General features: G+C 44.5%; 1 protein-coding gene across 1 annotated transcript in view; it reads right to left on the bottom strand.

The window, feature by feature from the left end:
- Nucleotides 1-827: 827 nt before the first annotated feature.
- LOC124594494 (hexamerin-like) overlaps nt 828-20,168 on the bottom strand; it is a 47,689-nt gene continuing 28,348 nt past the window's right edge. Inside the window, exons 5-9 of the mRNA XM_047132870.1 lie at nt 16,702-17,099; nt 15,452-15,625; nt 15,251-15,379; nt 13,194-13,509; nt 828-1,256 (exon numbers count right to left, since the gene is read on the bottom strand). Coding sequence (XP_046988826.1) covers nt 853-1,256; nt 13,194-13,509; nt 15,251-15,379; nt 15,452-15,625; nt 16,702-17,099 — 1,421 coding nt within the window. The 3' untranslated portion in view covers nt 828-852. The remainder of the gene's footprint in view (nt 1,257-13,193; nt 13,510-15,250; nt 15,380-15,451; nt 15,626-16,701; nt 17,100-20,168) is intronic.

The following is a 20,168-nucleotide window of genomic DNA, read 5'->3' as shown; positions in this document are numbered from 1 at the left end:
GTGAAATTTCAGAAAAAGACTGCAACACATAAAACGTGAATGCCATAATTTGTAAATGGAATAAGAAAAGATATTTAATTTATATCACAGACGAAAATTCTGAAAGCATCTCAAAATATAATACTCTCTCCCACTGAACGTCGTCCTGGTACGGTACTGATGTCTACAGCCAAAAAGTCCAAATAAGAAAGGAATTGATTTGTTCGCGCTCGATATACTTGTGTGCAAGTTGTGTAGAACGTAGCCTCATTTAGGAATAAGACAAGCCTTTCACGATCCCAAAATACAGTGAAGTTGGCGGTGGCACTTCCTACGTGTGTTTTGATGGATAAATGACTAACAAGCGCAATAGGTAACAATCTATAGAGCTAATATCACCTTTTCTCTTCACAATCCTTTCAGTTCTAAATAGTTACATCTCTAAAATCTTGGAAGATAAAGCACATTCTATGATTGTTCCCTTTCACAACATTACACTGACTCACATTCAGAATGTCTAAACTCTGTGTACAAATATTCGTATTAACATGAGTATGTACGAGCAACTAAACGACCAAGTCTTACTTTTAATCCACAGCCTAGGTTTTTGGAATGAGCTAAGACTTCATTGTTCATTCGATAACATCATTTCTGAAGCATTTCGCGATCCTGTCCAAACTACCACACATTCTATCGTGACATCGATATCGAAATGCAGTGGAGCAATAATTAAAAGAAAATTGTGGTGAAAAGGGTAATGAAATGATAAAGGAAACAGATGATCATGCTACACTATTTTATTAAATTCAAAGTCTCAGCATTCACACACTGGACCTATACATGCTTTGTACTGGCAGAGAATATTGTGCAGCTTCAGACCACAACGACCTCTTCGGCGTTCCTGTGGAAGATGACAGTTTCTCCAAAAAGCGCGTTAGGCACGTCAAACTCCAGCTCGTTGATGGGCCTGTCGAATGGGAATAGGGAGGTCTTGGGGCACATGTCTTTGGTGTACGGGTCGATTCTTCCATTGGTATTGGTTGAGCACGGGCTGATGATTACATAGGTGCAGAGTGGCAGACCCTCACGGGTTCCGCGTGGCAGCATCAGGCGATCGATGTCTCCAAATACGCGCATGATGTAGTTGAAAAACGGCTGTGTCCCACTAGCCATGGCGACCTCCGTGGCTCCGAACAGCTGAGTGAAGCTCATTGGCAGCTGGGTGTAGGAGCTGATGTCCTTTGATTTCCTCAGCAGCTCATTCACTCCCCTTTTCACTGCAAAAAGAGTTACATGGGTTGAGAGTAAATCGAAGAAAAACGAAGATAACGAGGAGTAGTAGAAATGAGATTGGCGATAAACGTAACATCAAAACTGAGACCGTAATATAGAGGAAGTGAATGGATTTTGCTGTCTCTGAAGGAAAGGTAACACATGATGGTCAGAGCAAGGAGTATATAGAAAGCAGACTAGCATAGGCAAAGAAGGCATTCATAACCAAAAGAAGTCTACTAGTAAGAACCATCGGTCTTAATTTGTGGAACAGATTTCCCAGAATATACATCTGGAGCAGTACATTGTATAGAAGGGGATCATGGACTGTGGGAAAATCAGAAAGTTGAGAATCGAAGCATTTGAGCTGCTGTGCCATAAATGGATGCCAGTAATAATGTGGATGGATAAGATAAGAATTCTGGAAGTTCTCTTCAGAACCAGCAAGAAAAGAAACCTATGGAAAATACTTACAAGAAGGAGGGTAGAGGACACTAGGAGTAGCAGGTAAATCAGAGGTACATGTGCAGCCTGCACAGTTGCCAGATTTCTGACATCACCCAGTAATATGTTGCAACACTGCTAGATCCTTCCCATTCTTTCCCCAAACCGTCTGATTTCACAGCCCTAGATGGTGGAAGTAGAACAATTTTCCAAGGTGAAAAATTCCAAAAATGGCCGGAAATTTAAGAATCTCCCTTGCAAATGGCAGGAAATTCAGAAAATCCGATATGTCCACTTGTACTAACGTTTTCTGAGTTCGAAAACTGATCGAATAACTACGTTTAACAGACATTTATTTAGTAAAGTGGTAGAAACATAGAGTTCCCGCATGGAGCACAAGAAAATGTATCTTCCACAGGAGGCAATTAATACTGCTCAATCACTCCACAGCTTCCATCACTCCCTAGAAGTGCACTAATAAATATACAATGTAACAAATCCTATACAATACGTTTATAACATTTTGCATGAAATTTATACCAACAAGTTCATACATAATGCAGATGTCACTATTCTTAACCTAATTTAAAGTGTGTCATCTATGAAAACTTAAAGTCTCCATGGAAAAAATTCCACCTGTAGCAGAATGTCGTCAAGATATCAGCAGAACAGCGTGGAATTTAATGAAGCTGCTTCAATTTTGCTTAAGACTCTGTATCACATTTATATATCGAGTGAAACAAATATTGCAGATGACACACAACCATGTAGTTGAAGTGTATCTAACTAAAAGTAGGATGTTCTTTTCTGCTTTCATGACAGTTTTTGGTATTATTTATCATAATAGATATCTCGGAAATTTGTTACAATTTTGCTGTAACATAGTGATGTATTGGATAATTTGTTAGAATTTTTGAGGTATCGATGTATGGGACAATTTATTACAATTTTGCTGTAATAGGAGCACTTTGCTGTGATTTTGTGTAACAGTGTTGATGTGTGGGATAATTTATTACAGATTTTCTGTAAAATGGTAATTTATGTAGTTTTTTGTTACAGTTTTGTTGTGACATGACGATGTCTGTGGTAATCAGTTACAATTCTGTTCTGAGAAGTATTATGTGTCATGTGGTCTCCACAAATGTTCAAATGGCTCTAAGTACTATGGGACTTAACATCTGAGGTCATCAGTCCCCTAGACTTAGAACTACTTAAACCTAACTAATCTAAGGACTTCATACACATCCATACCCGAGGCAGGATTCGAATCTATGACCGCAGCAGCAGCGCGGTTCCAGACTGATGCGCCTAGAACCGCTCGGCCACAGCGGACAGCTGGTCTCCACAGTGCAAGCGCAGTTGTTAGCATTATCAGTAGAAGATGAAAAACGTTTTTTACATGGAGCAATTTGCTGCAGTAGTTCTGATACCATAGCAATGCATGGAGTAATTTGCTGCAATTTTGTTGTAACAATGCGCAATTTGTTACTCTTTTGCTGTAATATGGCTGTGTATAGAATAACTTGAGATAATCATGGCTGTGTTCTCAGTCCAACATGATATCTCCCATTGTGAAGTAATACTTCAAGCTGGAGAAGAGTCCTTGTTTCAGCCTCACAACTGTCAAACCAATTTTAGACATCTGTGCTTCTAGTGCTGCTTAAACATTATCTTCATATTTATAAGAGCTGTAGCAATAGCAGCACAATGATTAATGTGTGCTTTCTGCACCACTCTCTAGATACCTAGTAAGCATAGGCGTCACCTTTATGACATACTCTGATCACAATCTTCAACGTCATCCTGTGTATATAACAAAATTTCGTTATTCTTCCTATATTACATTTAATAGATTACACTTCTCCATGGAAAACATATGCTACTGTTCCACTTGATGTAGCATCACTATCTGCCTCTAGTATAGTGGCGATTGTCTCCTAATTTACTGATGTTTTACTCTGAATAAAAGTCTGGTAGGTCTGATGTTACAACTTACTAACACCCCAAAATGGATAGAAGACGAACTGACAGACGTGGATGACCACAGGACCAATTCTATGCCTAATATGGGTAATGGTTCAAATGGCTCTGAGCACTATGGGACTTAACATCTGTGGTCATCAGCCCCCTAGAACTTAGAACTACTTAAACCTAACTAACCTAAGGACATCACACACATCCATGCCCGAGGCAGGATTCGAACCTGCGACCGTAGCAGCCTAATATGGATTCAGAATTTGTCCTGCAGAGAAGAGGTTCATAATGAAGAAATTCTGGATGAAACCGCAAGGAGATGCAGCAGAAAATAAATCTCTTAGACCTTTCGTTTCATAGCCATACATATTCATAGTGATCATACGATTGTTTTGAGAGTTCTCTACATAAAATAATATAATACCACTGCAGTTACAAAGGAAAATCATTAAAATTTGATCAATTTGTAGTAAAATATGCTGTATTTACACACTGTGTATCACTGTTTCATATTGTCTGGTTGTAGTTTTCGCTTCCCCATCGGAAATGCTAAAATTGTGTTTTATACAAACCGATTCTGACACAAAATTCACAGATTTTTAGCACAAAATTAGCTTATTTCAAAACAAAATTTGCTAAGGAAGACTGGACAAAGAAGTGTGAATCAAATTGCAGTACCTATGGACAGAGACTGTCAAACGATGAAGAGAAGAACTACACCATTTCTCTACTGCGTCTGGCATACTTGCAGGCAGCGTAGACAGAAACCTTGTGATTCATTAGAATTTATGTGAGGAATGGCTAAAAAATCACTGAAAATGAAATGCTGACCTGAAACCTAGATCATATTCTGCTTATAATTTCGAGGATTGTAGTTTAATATACAGTCGACATCGACATCATTAAAGATAAATCACTAGCTCACACTGACGAGGATATAAATCGGTAATGACCTCTTTGAAGGAAGTTTACTGATACTGATCAAAAGTCTTGAGGAAATGTGTGATGTCCACGCGGTGCTCGTAGGTGCATCTCTAGCAGACCAAAGCACCACTGTGACACATAATACACTCCTGGAAATTGAAATAAGAACACCGTGAATTCATTGTCCCAGGAAGGGGAAACTTTATTGACACATTCCTGGGTTCAGATACATCACATGATCACACTGACAGAACCACAGGCACATAGACACAGGCAACAGAGCATGCACAATGTCGGCACTAGTACAGTGTATATCCACCTTTCGCAGCAATGCAGGCTGCTATTCTCCCATGGAGACGATCGTAGAGATGCTGGATGTAGTCCTGTGGAACGGCTTGCCATGCCATTTCCACCTGGCGCCTCAGTTGGACCAGCGTTCGTGCTGGACGTGCACACCGCGTGAGACGACGCTTCATCCAGCCCCAAACATGCTCAATGGGGGACAGATCCGGAGATCTTGCTGGCCAGGGTAGTTGACTTACACCTTCTGGAGCACGTTGGGTGGCACAGGATACACGCGGACGTGCATTGTCCTGTTGGAACAGCAAGTTCCCTTGCCGGTCTAGGAATGGTAGAACGATGGGTTCGATGACGGTTTGGATGTACCGTGCACTATTCAGTGTCCCCTCGACGATCACCAGTGGTGTACGGCCAGTGTAGGAGATCGCTCCCCACACCATGATGCCGGGTGTTGGCCCTGTGTGCCTCGGTCGTATGCAGTCCTGATTGTGGCGCTCACCTGCACGGTGCCAAACACGCATACGACCATCATTGGCACCAAGGCAGAAGCGACTCTCATCGCTGAAGACGACACGTCTCCATTCGTCCCTCCATTCACGCCTGTCGCGACACCACTGGAGGCGGGCTGCACGATGTTGGGGCGTGAGCGGAAGACGGCCTAACGGCGTGCGGGACCGTAGCCCAGCTTCATGGAGACGGTTGCGAATGGTCCTCGCCGATACCCCAGGAGCAACAGTGTCCCTTATTTGCTGGGAAGTGGCGGTGCGGTCCCCTACGGCACTGCGTAGGATCGTACGGTCTTGGCGTGCATCCGTGCGTCGCTGCGGTCCGGTCCCAGGTCGACGGGCATGTGCACCTTCCGCCGACCACTGGCGACAACATCGATGTACTGTGGAGACCTCACGCCCCACGTGTTGAGCAATTCGGCGGTACGTCCACCCGGCCTCCCGCATGCCTACTATACGCCCTCGCTCAAAGTCCGTCAACTGCACATACGGTTCACGTCCACGCTGTCGCGGCATGCTACCAGTGTTAAAGACTGCGATGGAGCTCCGTATGCCACGGCAAACTGGCTGACACTGACGGCGGCGGTGCACAAATGCTGCGCAGCTAGCGCCATTCGACGGCCAACACCGCGGTTCCTGGTGTGTCCGCTGTGCCGTGCGTGTGATCATTGCTTGTACAGTCCTCTCGCAGTGTCCGGAGCAAGTACGGTGGGTCTGACACACCGGTGTCAATGTGTTCTTGTTTCCATTTCCAGGAGTGTATTACTACAAAATATAGGATTGAGGACTGCAGAATTGTGTTAAATCATCGCCGATCCACGTCATGAATTCTGATAACTGTTCATTGCTGCTATATAAACAACCTTTTAGTTCTCACATCGTTATTTCACACCGTATATATGGAATATATATAGTGTGCATCCATCTTATCCTCTGCCGTTTTGGATAGTTGCCTTTCTTCATTTCGGTTGATTTTTATCCGGCTGTTTACATCCCTTCATACTTGATGTCTGCCTGTAGGATAAATGTCCGTGGAATAAGGCCATAAATGTGCTAGAGTGCTTTGAGGAGCATTCGCATCGATGTCTTTGCCAACAAATTCGTTTGATCTGGATCCAAAGGGACGTCAGCTTTGCGCCCACATTTACAGGAATTTCGTAAACATTTTGTGTCACATATTTCCGGAAATCTACCAAGGACTTTTCCAAATCATGCCTTGTAGAAGGGCCACTGTATTAGGTACAGCATGTGGATCAACATGCCATTAAGCAGGTGGTTATAATGATTTGGCCCATCAGCACTGATATTCTTGACGTGCACCTTTGATCTTGGCTTTATCAGCCACACTTACAAATCACGCAATTGCCTCCAAAGTCGTGGGACTGGTATACAAAGTACGACTAGCCTTGGAAAGGCCTGCAGATTTGAATACGTTTCCAAATGCGGGATTTTCCGTAAACCCATTTACCAACACTGGCAACCGACTCAGTACAGCACCACACCTCGCTGGGCCAGGCCGTTCAAAATGGTTCAAATGGCTCTGAGCACTATGGGACTTAACATCTATGGTCATCAGTCCCCTAGAACTTAGACCTACTTAAACCTAACTAACCTAAGGACATCACACAACACCCAGTCATCACGAGGCAGAGAAAATCCCTGACCCCGCCGGGAATCGAACCCGGGAACCCGGGCGCGGGAAGCCAGAACGCTACCGCACGACCATGAGCTGCGGATAGGCCAGGCCGTATGAGCTGGTGCATAGCTATTCTGGTGTAGGAGGCTCTCGTCCACCTGAAGGACCTGGGATCTGGTAGTTATCACTGCTGTTTTTCTTCTAGAAACGCATTGTATACCTACACTACAGACCATTTCTGTTGTAATATGTCGTCATTTCAGTCACCTGTATTTGCAAATTTGCAACGTATTTGGTGGTCACAATTACCTTTGTCACTTAGTACAGGCTTTCTTCACACTCAGTTGCAGATGGCACATGCTGGATGGGTAAAAGTTTAGTTTGTGTTTCTACATCTACATGGATACTCTGCAAATCATATTTAAGTGCCTGGCAGAGGGTTCATCGAACCACCTTCACAACTCTCTATTATTCCAATCTCGTACAGCGCGCGGAATGAATGAACACCTATATCTTCCCGTACGAGCTCTGATTTCCCTTATTTTATCGTGGTGATCGTTCCGCCCTATGTAGGTCGGTGTCAACAAAATATTTTCGCATTCGGAGAAGAAAGTTGGTGATTGGAATTTCGTGAGAAGATTCTGTCGCAACGAAAAACGCCTTTCTTTTAATGATTTCCAGCCCAAATCCTGTATCATTTCTGTGACACTCTCTCCCATATTTCGCGATGATACAAAACGTGCTGCCTTTCTTTGAACTTTTTCGATGAACTCCGTCAGCCCTGTCTGGTAAGGATCCCATACCGCGCAGCAGTATTCTAAAAGAGGACGGTCAAGCGTAGTGTAGGCAGTCTCCTTAGTAGGTCTGTTAAATTTTCTAAGTGTCCTGCCAATAAAACGCAGCCTTTGGTTAGCCTTCTCCACAACATTTTCTATGTGTTCTTTCCAATTAGTGTTGTTCGTAATTGTAATGCCTAGGTATTTAGTTCAATTAACGGCTTTTAGATTAGACTGATTTACGTGTAACCGAAGTTTAACGAGTTCCTTTTCGCACTCATGTGGATGACCTCACACTTTTCTCTCTTTAGGGTCAACTGCCACTTTTCGCATCATTCAGATATTTTTTCTAAATCATTTTTCAGTTTGTTTTGATCTTCTGATGACTTTATTAGTCGATAAACGACAGCGTCATCTGCAAACAACCGAAGACAGCTGCTCAGATTGTCTCCCAAATCGTTTATATAGATAAGGAACAGCAAAAGGCCTATAACACTACCTTGGGGAACGCCTGAAATCACTTCGGTTTTACTAGATGACTTTCCGTCAATTACTACGAACTGTGGCCTCTCTGACAGGAAACCGTAAATCCTGTCGCATAACTCAGACGATATTCCATAAGCACGCAATTTTACTACGGGCCGCTTGAGTGGTACAGTGTCAAAAGCCTTCCGGAAATCCAGGAATACGGAATCGATCTGAAATCCCTTGTCAATAGCACTCAGCACTTAATGTGAATAAAGAGCTAGCTATGTTTCACAGGTACGATGTTTTCTAAACCCATGTTGACTGTGTGTCAATAGACGGTTTCCTTCGAGGTAATTCATAATGTTAGAACACAATACATGTTCTAAAATCCTGCTACATATCGACGTTAACGATATGGGCCTGTAATTTAGTGTATTACTCCTACTACCTTTCTTGAATATTCGCGTGACCTGTGCTACTTTCCAGTCTCGGGGTACGGATCTTTCGTCGAGCGAACGGATGTATATGATTGTTAAATATGGAGCTAATGCAGCAGCATACTCCGAAAGGAACATAATTGGTATACAGCTTTTGTGCTTTTCAGCCTCACAATCCTGCAACTTATGATCTAGACTGGCTATAGCCATTTTCTAGCGCTAATTTCGTAGGTGTTTCCTTGATTTTTCATGCAACTAGACAGGCTAGTGCTTGTTTAATAGCTACCAACCCACCCTCACACAAATTTTTTGTGATGGATTTTAAAAACATAGTTGTTGGGTTTGGTGGTCTTTTTTAATTTTCTGCTGTTAGTACAATTGCCCATCTTGGATGCTTTGAATTTCCTGCCAATTTATATTAGATGGTGCACAAATTCGTAGCGTTTTGGTTTTGCATATTCGCATTCCGGTTGTTGTGCCTTTATTTATCGGTTCTCACTGGTTATTTATAGTTCACTGTTGCCATTTGAGTCTACGTATTGTCATTTTGTCATTTGGAGACAGTGAGTGAAGTTGTGGATTCTAGGAAGTAGAGTGCCAAGAGGAGAAATTGGAACATTTCCGACATATTCTTCCGTTTGAGTTCAGTATATGGGTGATAGCTGTAGAGGCAACTAGAAACATTTTCGCCATGTATGGAGATATTGCAACTGGACGCAGCATGACAAGAAAATGGTTTTCTTATTTTAAGGAGGATCGTTTTGACATTGGAGACTGTCCATGTTGAGGAAGACCTTCAGGGTTAGATGAACGTCGTATGAACGCGTTAATCCACAATGTACCATGTCAGTGTACTTGAGAACTGGCAAATGTGGTGAACTGTGATCATTCCACCATCGTGCGACTTTTGCATGCGATGGGGAAGGTTCAAAAACCGGATGTATGGGTACCGTATTCCCTAACCTAAAATCACAAAAATCAATGGATGGCCATATGTACATTTACGCTCAAATGGCTTGTGAACGGCACCGACCATTCATAGCCCGTATCGTTACTGGTGATAAGAAGTAGTGACTTTATGGTAACATAAGGAAAAGAAAGGAGTGGTTGAGCCCAAACAAAGCAGAAGCTCCGCTCCGAAGACCTGCGCGCTTTCACAAAGGATAATGTCATGCATCTTGTGGAACAGCGATGGTGTGGTGTACTACGAATTGCTTCCTTGAGGTGTTACCATCACTGCTGACATCTGTTGTCAACGAGTGAGATGTCCTGCAGATGCAGTGCAAGAACATCGACCAGGAAGACTGTGTGAAGTGAAGCTACTCCACAATAATGCCTGCCTGCAGAGTGCTAGACTGTGAAAAAAGACTACACAGAGGTTCGATTGGCAAGTCCTCCCTACCCAACTTTTTCACTTCACCTTGCGCCCTCATATTTTCACTTTTTCCACTCTCTGGCCACAAACTCTGAAGGAACTTCCTTTCCGTATGAAAGTGCACATCGAACACGGCTCGACGAGTTCTCCACCTCAGAACTACGTGATAGCAACAGTCGCGGAATCGGAAAGTTACACTAGCGTCGGCAGACAGCTATAAGTAGTAAAGGAGAATAAATTGTTGATGACTAAAGTCTCTGTTATGTGTATTTGTTGTGTTTATTAAACTTATGGGTAAATGCCATGAACTTATGAACCAACCCAATACTTAGGAAATTGGTCTTCTTTTTGAATTTCCCGCCATTTTATATTTACGCCAGTAATTGGCCTACTGCCATTTTAAATGTAGCAAAAGCGCATGTCTTCGATTTTTTTAAAAATCATCGCATCATTTTGAACCAAGAATTTTGAATTTGTTGCCATTGTTTGAATTTCCTTACATCGACAATTCGCCTACATGCGCAATCTTGTATTGGATCTGGGAACCCTGAGAGACGTCTTCGGAAATCTGGCAACAATGGGGACTGAACCTGTACTCTCACGTCCTCGCTACTGACTGGACATGTGTTAAGACGTCAAGGAATAACTGTCATGGTACTTGAGGAAACTGTAGTCAGTAAAATCTGTCAGGTGAGAGACATATAAGAATGTATCTAACATCAAATAACTGAGTAATTTGGTTCGAGTGCTGCTACTAGTTGAGGACAGGAGAGAAATTCGTGGAGGGCCACTTGAAACCGGCACTACACTGACGAAAAAAAAACAGAGAGAGTGAGCAAGCTGTGATCTTGACATTTGTATGGGGGTGGGGGACAGAAAATACACCTACATATGTCACTGTTTTAATGACCTTTATGAGTTAGAAAATGGTGATAGAAGATTGAGTGCTAGGAGTGTGCTTAGATTGAGCATTTAAAATGAGATAATTTGTATAAACAGGTAAAGCCTACTTTAATGTATCAATAGAGACAGAGTACCAGGTTGAATTTTACGAAGAGGGGGGAAAACAGAGCCTTCCATTCTTGAAAGAACTATCCTGAAATTAACTCAATGTCCGGTCTGGCATTTGGTGTGGCAGTTTTCTGCAGCGTTTGTATAAACACTCACTCCATAAATACTAACACCTTTTTAATACAGTCTAATATTTATTAACGTTCCAAATGCATTCAGCCTTTTAAATTCAGGTACATTCAGTAGATTCGATAATTTACTTGTTCCTCGTGCCTAAATCTGCTGTTACCAGAGGAGAGGAAAAGCAGATTTTGGAAAGACGAACGAATGGCTTAATATAAAAGGCGAAACGTCCCTGAAATACACTGCAGCAAGAAAAAGGCTTTTGAGTTTACAAAACAAATGCTTTATATGATTGATAGAATACACCGGAGTTGGTTTGCTGATGTTTGTATACTCGTACTGTGTCTCACAGAATACGAATCAATGAAGGTAGCCCGTATTACTGGATAGTAGAAGCGTATGTATACAGTGATACATTCGCAACCTAGTCTTGGCAGTGTTCATTCTTTCTTATTTTAAACGTGGCTGGTTCGTGCTGTGATAGAAGTTCAGGTTTGGTGTGCGTAAGGTACGTAAAACATTTTCAGACCTGAAGTTGGGAAGGAACAACGCGAGTGGTGGCTGGATAGCTCAGCAGGTAAGATCACTTTCTGCGAAAGGCAAGGTACCAGGTCCAAGTGCCAACTGGATTCTCAATGTTAAACTACTATAATGTTTCAAAATTGTAATGTTACTCGTGTAAAGATTACTAACTCCTTATGCACAGTTGTTGTTGATGTGGTCTTCAGTCCAGAGACTGGTTTGATGCAGATCTCCATGCTACTCTATCCTGTGCAAGGTTCTTCATCTCCCAGTACCTACTGCAACCTACATCCTTCTGAATCTGTTTGGTGTATTCATCTCTTGGTCTCCATCTACGATTTCTACCCTCCACGCTACCTTCCAATACTAAATTTGTGATCCCTTGATGCCTCAGAATATACCCTACCAACCGTTCCCTTCTTCTAGTCAAGTTGTGCCACAAATTTCTCTTCTCTGCAATTCTGTTCAATACCTCCTCATTCAAAAGTGGCTCTGAGCACTATGGGACTTAACATCTGTGGTCATCAGCCCCCTAAAACTTAGAACTACTTAAACCTAACTAACCTAAGGACATCACACACATCCATGCCCGAGGCAGGATTCGAACCTGCGACCGTAGCGGTCACGCGGTTCCAGACTGAAGCGCCTAGAACCGCACGGCCACACCGGCCGGCCCTCCTCATTAGTTATGTGACCTTCTGTAGCACCACATTTCGAAAGCTTCTATTCTCTTCTTGTCCAGACTATTTATCGTCCATGTTTCACTTCCATACATGGCTGCACTCCATATAAATACTTTCAGAAAGGACTTCCTGACACTTAAATCTATACTCGATGTTAACAAATATCTCTTCTTCAGAAACACTTTCCTTGTCATTGCCAGTCTACATTTTATATCCTCTCTACTTCGACCATCATCAGTTATTTTGCTCCCCAAAAAGCAAAACTCACTTACTACTTTAAGCGTCTCATTTCCTACTCTAATTCTCGCAGCATCACCCAATTTAATTCGGATACATTCCATTATCCTCGTTTTGCTTTTGTTGATGTTCATCTTATATCATCGTTTCAAGATACTGTCAATTCCGTTCAGCTGCTCTCCCAGGTCCTTTGCTGTTTCTGACAGAATTACAATGTCATCGGCGAACCTCAAAGTTTTGATTTCTTCTCCATGGATTTTAATACCTACTCCGAACTTTTGTTTCCTTTATTGCTTGCTCAATACACAGATTGGATAACAACAGGGATAGGCTACAATCCTGTCTCACTCCCTTCCCAACCACTGCTTCCCTTTCACGCCCTTCCACTATTGTAACTGCCATGTGGCTCCTGTACAAATTGTAAATAGCCTTTCGCTGCCTGTATTTTACCTCTGTCACCTTCAGAATTTGAAAGAGTAACTACACTAAATTTGCCTTAAGAAGCAGGTTGATGTAAACAACTTACATTTCATGCCGAATGAGTCGATGTAGACCATTTTGTGCCGCCTCTCATCCAAAGACAGCTTCTTGCCATAGACATCGTAGACAGGACCAATGAAGAAGCGGACGAAGACGTCCATCTCCCTGTCGCTGGTGATCTTGACGTGGTAATTGAAGGGCATGTGCGTCAGACGCTGCTGGCGGGCCACCACGTTTAGTTTGGCGGCCTCCTCCTGGCTCGCCACCGGAACAGCGTTGTTCAGCTCGAAGTCGTAGTCCTCGAAGTACGTGACCAGCTTGTCAACGGTCAGGCTCTCCACCGTCACGCCAGGCAGCAACAGCTGGTGTGCAAAAATAAATAACATGGGGCAATTTCAGTGCTTACCTACTGCGTTACTATGTCCGTTGGGTGCCTTTGAGCATCGATAGAAACTGACGTCACAAGCCGTATACGAAATTTGATGTAAGTGATGCGTAAACAGCAACATGAATGCAGAGGTCCGGATACGTTGTTCACCTCACGTTACATTTTGTTGAAGCAATGCCTAGAAAATACTGTGGCTCCCCTGTTATAACAGAAAATGCTTAATCTTGAATTCATTGGAATTTCTGGCAGTACTAGTAGCTTATCATTCTGCAGGGGACGTAGAGGTGTGAACCATGACAGGCCCGTAACTATTATAATGCAACTAGCTAACAATGTCATTTACAATATAAGGGCGAAAAATATTTATCTCGGCAGTGACACATGTACTTGCTGTAAATTACTGGAACAAGTTAGGAATTTTGTCTATTTAGCCAAGAGTGAATGTACACTACTGGCCATTAAAATTGCTACACCACGAAGATGACGTACTACAGACGCGAAATTTAACCGACAGGAAGAAGATGCTGTGATACGCAAATTATTAGCTTTTCAGAGCATTCACACAAGGTTGGCCGCGGTGGCGACACCCACAACGTGCTGACATGAGGAAGGTTTTCAACCGATTTCTCATACACAAACAGGAGTTGACCGGCGTTGCCTGATGAAACGTTGTTGTGATGCCACGTGTAAGGAGGAGAAATGCGTACCATCACGTTTCTGACTTTGATAAAGGTCGGATTGTAGCCTATCGCGATTGCGGTTTATCGTATCGCGACATTGCTGCTCGCGTTGGTCGAGATCCAATGCCTGTTAGCAGAATATGGAATCGGAGGGTTCAGGAGGTCAATACGAAACGCGGTGCGGGATCCCAACTGCCTTGTACCACTAGCAGTCGAGATGACAGGCATCTTATCCGCATGGCTGTAACGTTCTGGGTACTGATTTCTCAGGGTCTATGCACCCAAATTGCGTGAAAATGTAATCACATGTCAGTTCTAGTATAATATATTTGTCCAATGAATACCCCTTTATCATCTGCATTTCTTCTTGGTGTAGCAATTTTAATGGCCAGTAGTGTATTTAACTGGATGAAATCTATGCGTAAAAAATGCAGTCTCGGTCACCTCTCGTTCGCATTGACGGCACTTTGAACAGTGGACGATACAGTTCAGATGTGTTACAACCCGTGGCTCTATGCTTCATTCGATCCCTGCGAAACTATACATTTCAGCAGGATAATGCATGACCGGAAGTTGCAGGTCCTGTACGGCCCTTTCTGGATACAGAAAATGTTCGACTGCTGCCCTGGCCAGCACATTCTCCAGATCTGTCACTAATTGAAAACGTCTGGTCAATGGTGGCCGAGCAACTGCCTCGTCACAATACGCCAGTCACTATTCTTGATGAACTGTGGTATCGTGTTGAAGCTGCATGGGCAGCTGTACCTGTACACGCCATCCAAGCTCTGCTTGACTCAATGCTCAGGCGTATCAAGGCCGCTATTACGGCCAGAGGTGGTTGTTCTGGGTACTGATTTCTCAGGGTCTATGCACCCAAATTGCGTGAAAATGTAATCACATGTCAGTTCTAGTATAATATATTTGTCCAATGAATACCCCTTTATCATCTGCATTTCTTCTTGTTGTAGCAATTTTAATGGCCAGTAGTGTATTTAACTGGATGAAATCTATGCGTAAAAAATCTGATTTTCCTACCTCTTCCTGTGGGTATGGTCCAAGGCGATTCTTGAACTCGTCCAGTACCAGAGCAACTCGCTTAGCAATCTTGTAGTACAGAGGAGACTTGAAGGCAGATGTTGTTGTGCCCACGATGGAGGGTTCCGCCTGTGAAACAAGCAGGCTGATTATTAATGTCGTGTCAAACGAATTACAAGATGCAAAAAAATCATCATTGACGGGTCGTACCGGGTGATAAAAGCAGCATTCACCGTCGTGTGTCACGTACTCCAACAAAGTATGGTAGAATGAACCGTAGTAGTCCTTGTTGAGAGAGTCTGCATTACCTTCAACGATTCGTCCAAAGATTTCAATGCTCGATGGGTCACGAAGAGAGTGATTCCTGAGTTCGGTCTGTAAACGAGAGATATGAAAAAGTCAATGTCAGCTTAGAAACCGACATTCAAGATTTTTGTAAAACAAAAGTCAGTTGCAATTAAATCTTCTCTGTTTCCAAGCCGCGTCACTTCGAATAAAAACACCAGGTTTCGATAGCTGTCTCCACTACCGTCATGAGGAGTTAAAATCGCTGTGTGCAATGTCTTCTGCCTATACAGATGCAAGCAGGCTGATATTATTAATGTCGTGTCAAAAGAGTTACAAGATGCAAAAATCTTCCACAGAGGGTCGAAGTAAAGCATTCACAAAAGACAAATGGGACAGCTCATAACAGCTCCGTTCCACTGCGGAACCAAGGGGCGTGAGGTGGTGCAAGCGGCCGGTGCCACGTTTGAAACGGCCGCTCTCGCCACCCTACAAGCGTCAAACCTTCGTTTGTGCTTTCGCTCGACCCCATGTCTTATTGACCGTGTACCCCTGGTCTCTGTTAATATTGCTGCTGAAGCTTCCTGGGAGATTAAAACTGTGTGTCGGACCGAGAGCATTTGCCCGCGAAAGGCAAAGACCCCGTGTTCGAGTCTCGGTTTTAATCTACCAGGAAGTTTCGTATCACTCTGCAGAGTGAAACTCTCATTCTGGAATAATGCTGCTGTTTATTTTAATTTTTTTATTTTAATTTCGACCACTCCTTTTATAACACAAATTCGAAATGATTATGTCTGAGCCATAGTGTATTTTATGTCCATTTTCTAGGCAATGTTCAGCCACGGTCGACTTCTCAAGTTTCCTTTGTTTAATATGTTGTGAGCGCTCTGCGCAATCCTCAGAAACTGTGTGAATAGTTTGTCCTACGTAAATGTTACCATTTTTACAAGGGACGTGAAACACGCCATGAATCTAAGACATGAGTTTTCTTTAACAGGACGTAGCTCGTACTTGGGAGGTGAGCCGAAACGCTGGTCTCAGTCCATGTCATTGTCCTATGAATACTCAATACATATTCAAAGTATCGTAGCTTGTAAACGGAGAAGATTGTATTGAATTATACCACTGCAAAAGATTCCGACGACAAAAGAGAGAGGTTCACTTACATCAAGTACGTATCCAGAATCGATTGCTTCCCAAAGCCTTTTCTCCAGTGTTATGACAGACTGTACCAGTGAGCCCTCCGGTTTGACTCCTGGAACTGGTTTCTCGTAATCGAGAGGTTCAATGTCAGGGAGGTTGTTCGAGAGCCTCTCCAGGCTGTAGCGGCTGAGGGTGGCCTTGATGTCGTAGTAGAAGCGGTCTCCCCTGTGGGTCTCGTTGGCCTGTCCGTAGTCCTCCATCTTGGCCCAGAAGGGAAAGCGGAAGCGCAGGAAGTCTCGGAAAGCGAGCAGGCCCACGTCCTCAGTGTAGTAGGACAGCAGCTCGTCAGCTTCTTCGGCGTAAGGGGGGCCGCTGTAGTTGGCATGGATCACGTACGGCTCCCCCTTGTTGAAAGTCTTCCCTGTTGTGGGTTTGAGGGCATTAATCATTAATTAATATAACCACAGACTTCTTTGAAAAGTAACGAAGATATAGATTTAGGAATCTGATTGTTCTTGGGGCAAGACTCTTTGTACCTGTAGGACATTTTGAAGGCAAATATTTTCTATTTTACATTAGCAGGTAGTTTTGTTGACAAGATGGTTTAATTCATACTTATCTATCACTTGTGCCTTATCCCGCGGTTGCACAGGATTGGCCATGGTTAATCGTACGTGGCATTTTAGTGCTAAGGGGTGGCCAAATGGTTCAAATGGCTCTGAGCACTATGGGACTCAACTGCTGAGGTCATTAGTCCCCTAGAACTTAGAACTAGTTAAACCTAACTAACCTAAGGACGTCACAAACATCCATGCCCGAGGCAGGATTCGAACCTGCGACCGTAGCGGTCTTGCGGTTCCAGACTGCAGCGCCCTTAACCGCACGGCCACTTCGGCCAGCAAGGGGTGGCCAGATGCCCTTCCTGCCGCCAACCCGTACCCCCTGGAACGGAATTAGCGTACCCCAACTGTTTGCGACTAGTATAATCCATGTAAGTTCAAAATGGTTCAAATGGCTCTGAGCACTATGGGACTTAACATCGGAGGTCAGCACTCCCCTAGAACTTAGAACTACTTAAACCTAACTAACTTACAGACATCACACACATCCATACCCGAGGCAGGATTCCAACCTGCGACCGTATCGGTCGCCCAGTTCCAGACTGTAGCGCCTAGAACCGCTCGGCCACACCGGCCGGCTCCATGGAAGTGTGCGAAGGTGTTCAGATGTCTGCGAGCCATGTAACTGAGGCGGAACGTGGGGACCAGCTTGGTATTCACCTAGCGGGATCAGGAAAACCGCCTAAAAACCACATCCAGGGTGGTTGGGAGACCAGCCCTCGCCATTAACCCGCCAGGCGGATTCGATCCGGGGCCTACCCGAGTCTAGGAAGCAGCGCGTTAGCGCTCTCAGCTACTCTGGCGGGTCAGATGGTTTAATTCATATATTAGCTAATACATACTGGAATTAGTATGTAAATACGAATGCCAAACACGTAGACTTTGTATCAGGCGAAGATAGCATTGTTATTCTCGAAGCTGGCGGTGCACGGAGAATGAAAGAATACGTATTATGTAATTGTAGCTGTGACTCTAATATGACTTATCTCAAATACATGTGGAAAGTATATGGCAGGGGTTCCTAACAAAATTTTCTCGAGGATCCCCTCATCGAGCATGATTGGTACCTTGTCGTATCACAGTATCAAGTACCTAAAAAAAGCCAAATTAAGAGTCTTTTTATACGTTTTTTATTTTTGGTACTTAGAAAAAACATTGACATATTCATTATTGAAAAAATATTGAGCAGTCAGATCAAAAAATCTATCATACCAAATACACTCCTGGAAATTGAAATAAGAACACCGTGAATTCATTGTCCCAGGAAGGGGAAACTTTATTAACACATTCCTGGGGTCAGATACATCACATGATCACACTGACAGAACCACAGGCACATAGACACAGGCAACAGAGCATGCACAATGTCGGCACTAGTACAGTGTATATCCACCTTTCGCAGCAATGCAGGCTGCTATTCTCCCATGGAGACGATCGTAGAGATGCTGGATGTAGTCCTGTGGAACGGCTTGCCATGCCATTTCCACCTGGCGCCTTAGTTGGACCAGCGTTCGTGCTGGACGTGCAAACCGCGTGAGACGACGCTTCATCCAGTCCCAAACATGCTCAATGGGGGACAGATCCGGAGATCGTGCTGGGCAGGGTAGTTGACTTACACCTTCTAGAGCACGTTGGGTGGCACGGGATACATGCGGACGTGCATTGTCCTGTTGGAACAGCATGTTCCCTTGCCGGTCTAGGAATGCTAGAACGATGGGTTCGATGACGGTTTGGATGTACCGTGCACTATTCAGTGTCCCCTCGACGATCACCAGTGGTGTACGGCCAGTGTAGGAGATCGCTCCCCACACCATGATGCCGGGTGTTGGCCCTGTGTGCCTCGGTCGTATGCAGTCCTGATTGTGGCGCTCACCTGCACGGCGCCAAACACGCATACGACCATCATTGGCACCAAGGCAGAAGCGACTCTCATCGCTGAAGACGACACGTCTCCATTCGTCCCTCCATTCACGCCTGTCGCGACACCACTGGAGGCGGGCTGCACCATGTTGGGGCGTGAGCGGAAGACGGCCTAACGGTGTGCGGGGCCGTACCCCAGCTTCATGGAGACGGTTGCGAATGGTCCTCGCCGATACCCCAGGAGCAACAGTGTCCCCAATTTGCTGGGAAGTGGCGGTACGGTCCCCTACGGCACTGCGTAGGATCCTACGGTCTTGGCGTGCATCCGTGCGTCGCTGCGGTCCGGTCCCAGGTCGACGGGCATGTGCACCTTCCGCCGACCACTGGCGACAACATCGATGTACTGTGGAGACCTCACGCCCCACGTGTTGAGCAATTCGGCGGTACGTCCACCCGGCCTCCCGCATGCCCACTATACGCCCTCGCTCAAAGTCCGTCAACTGCACATGCGGTTCACGTCCACGCTGTCGCGGCATGCTACCAGTGTTAAAGACTGCGATGGAGCTCCGTATGCCACGGCAAACTGGCTGACACTGACGGCGGCGGTGCACAAATGCTGCGCAGCTAGCGCCATTCGACGGCCAACACCGCGGTTCCTGGTGTGTCCGCTGTGCCGTGCGTGTGATCATTGCTTGTACAGCCCTCTCGCAGTGTCCGGAGCAAGTATGGTGGGTCTGACACACCGGTGTCAATGTGTTCTTTTTTCCATTTCCAGGAGTGTATATTTAATATATTTTTTATTGTAATAGCATCTTGCGGACCCCTCTGGCATAGCTCGCGGACCCCTGGGGGTCCACGGACCACCTGTTGGGAACCACTGGTATATGGCATCAGTTATGGGCGAGTACAGTTGAAGAAAAAGAAACTTACGGGGGTTGGACAAACACATGGAAGCACCGCGAGAAATGCATGCATTATCATAAAGGCAGTGCTAGCGAAGCCTGCTGATT

This window comes from Schistocerca americana, chromosome 2 (assembly GCF_021461395.2).
Source record: "Schistocerca americana isolate TAMUIC-IGC-003095 chromosome 2, iqSchAmer2.1, whole genome shotgun sequence".
In the NCBI taxonomy this organism is placed as follows: domain Eukaryota; kingdom Metazoa; phylum Arthropoda; class Insecta; order Orthoptera; family Acrididae; genus Schistocerca; species Schistocerca americana.
The sequence above is the reverse complement of the archived record's forward strand: the minus strand, read 5'-3'. Positions and strand labels throughout refer to the sequence as shown.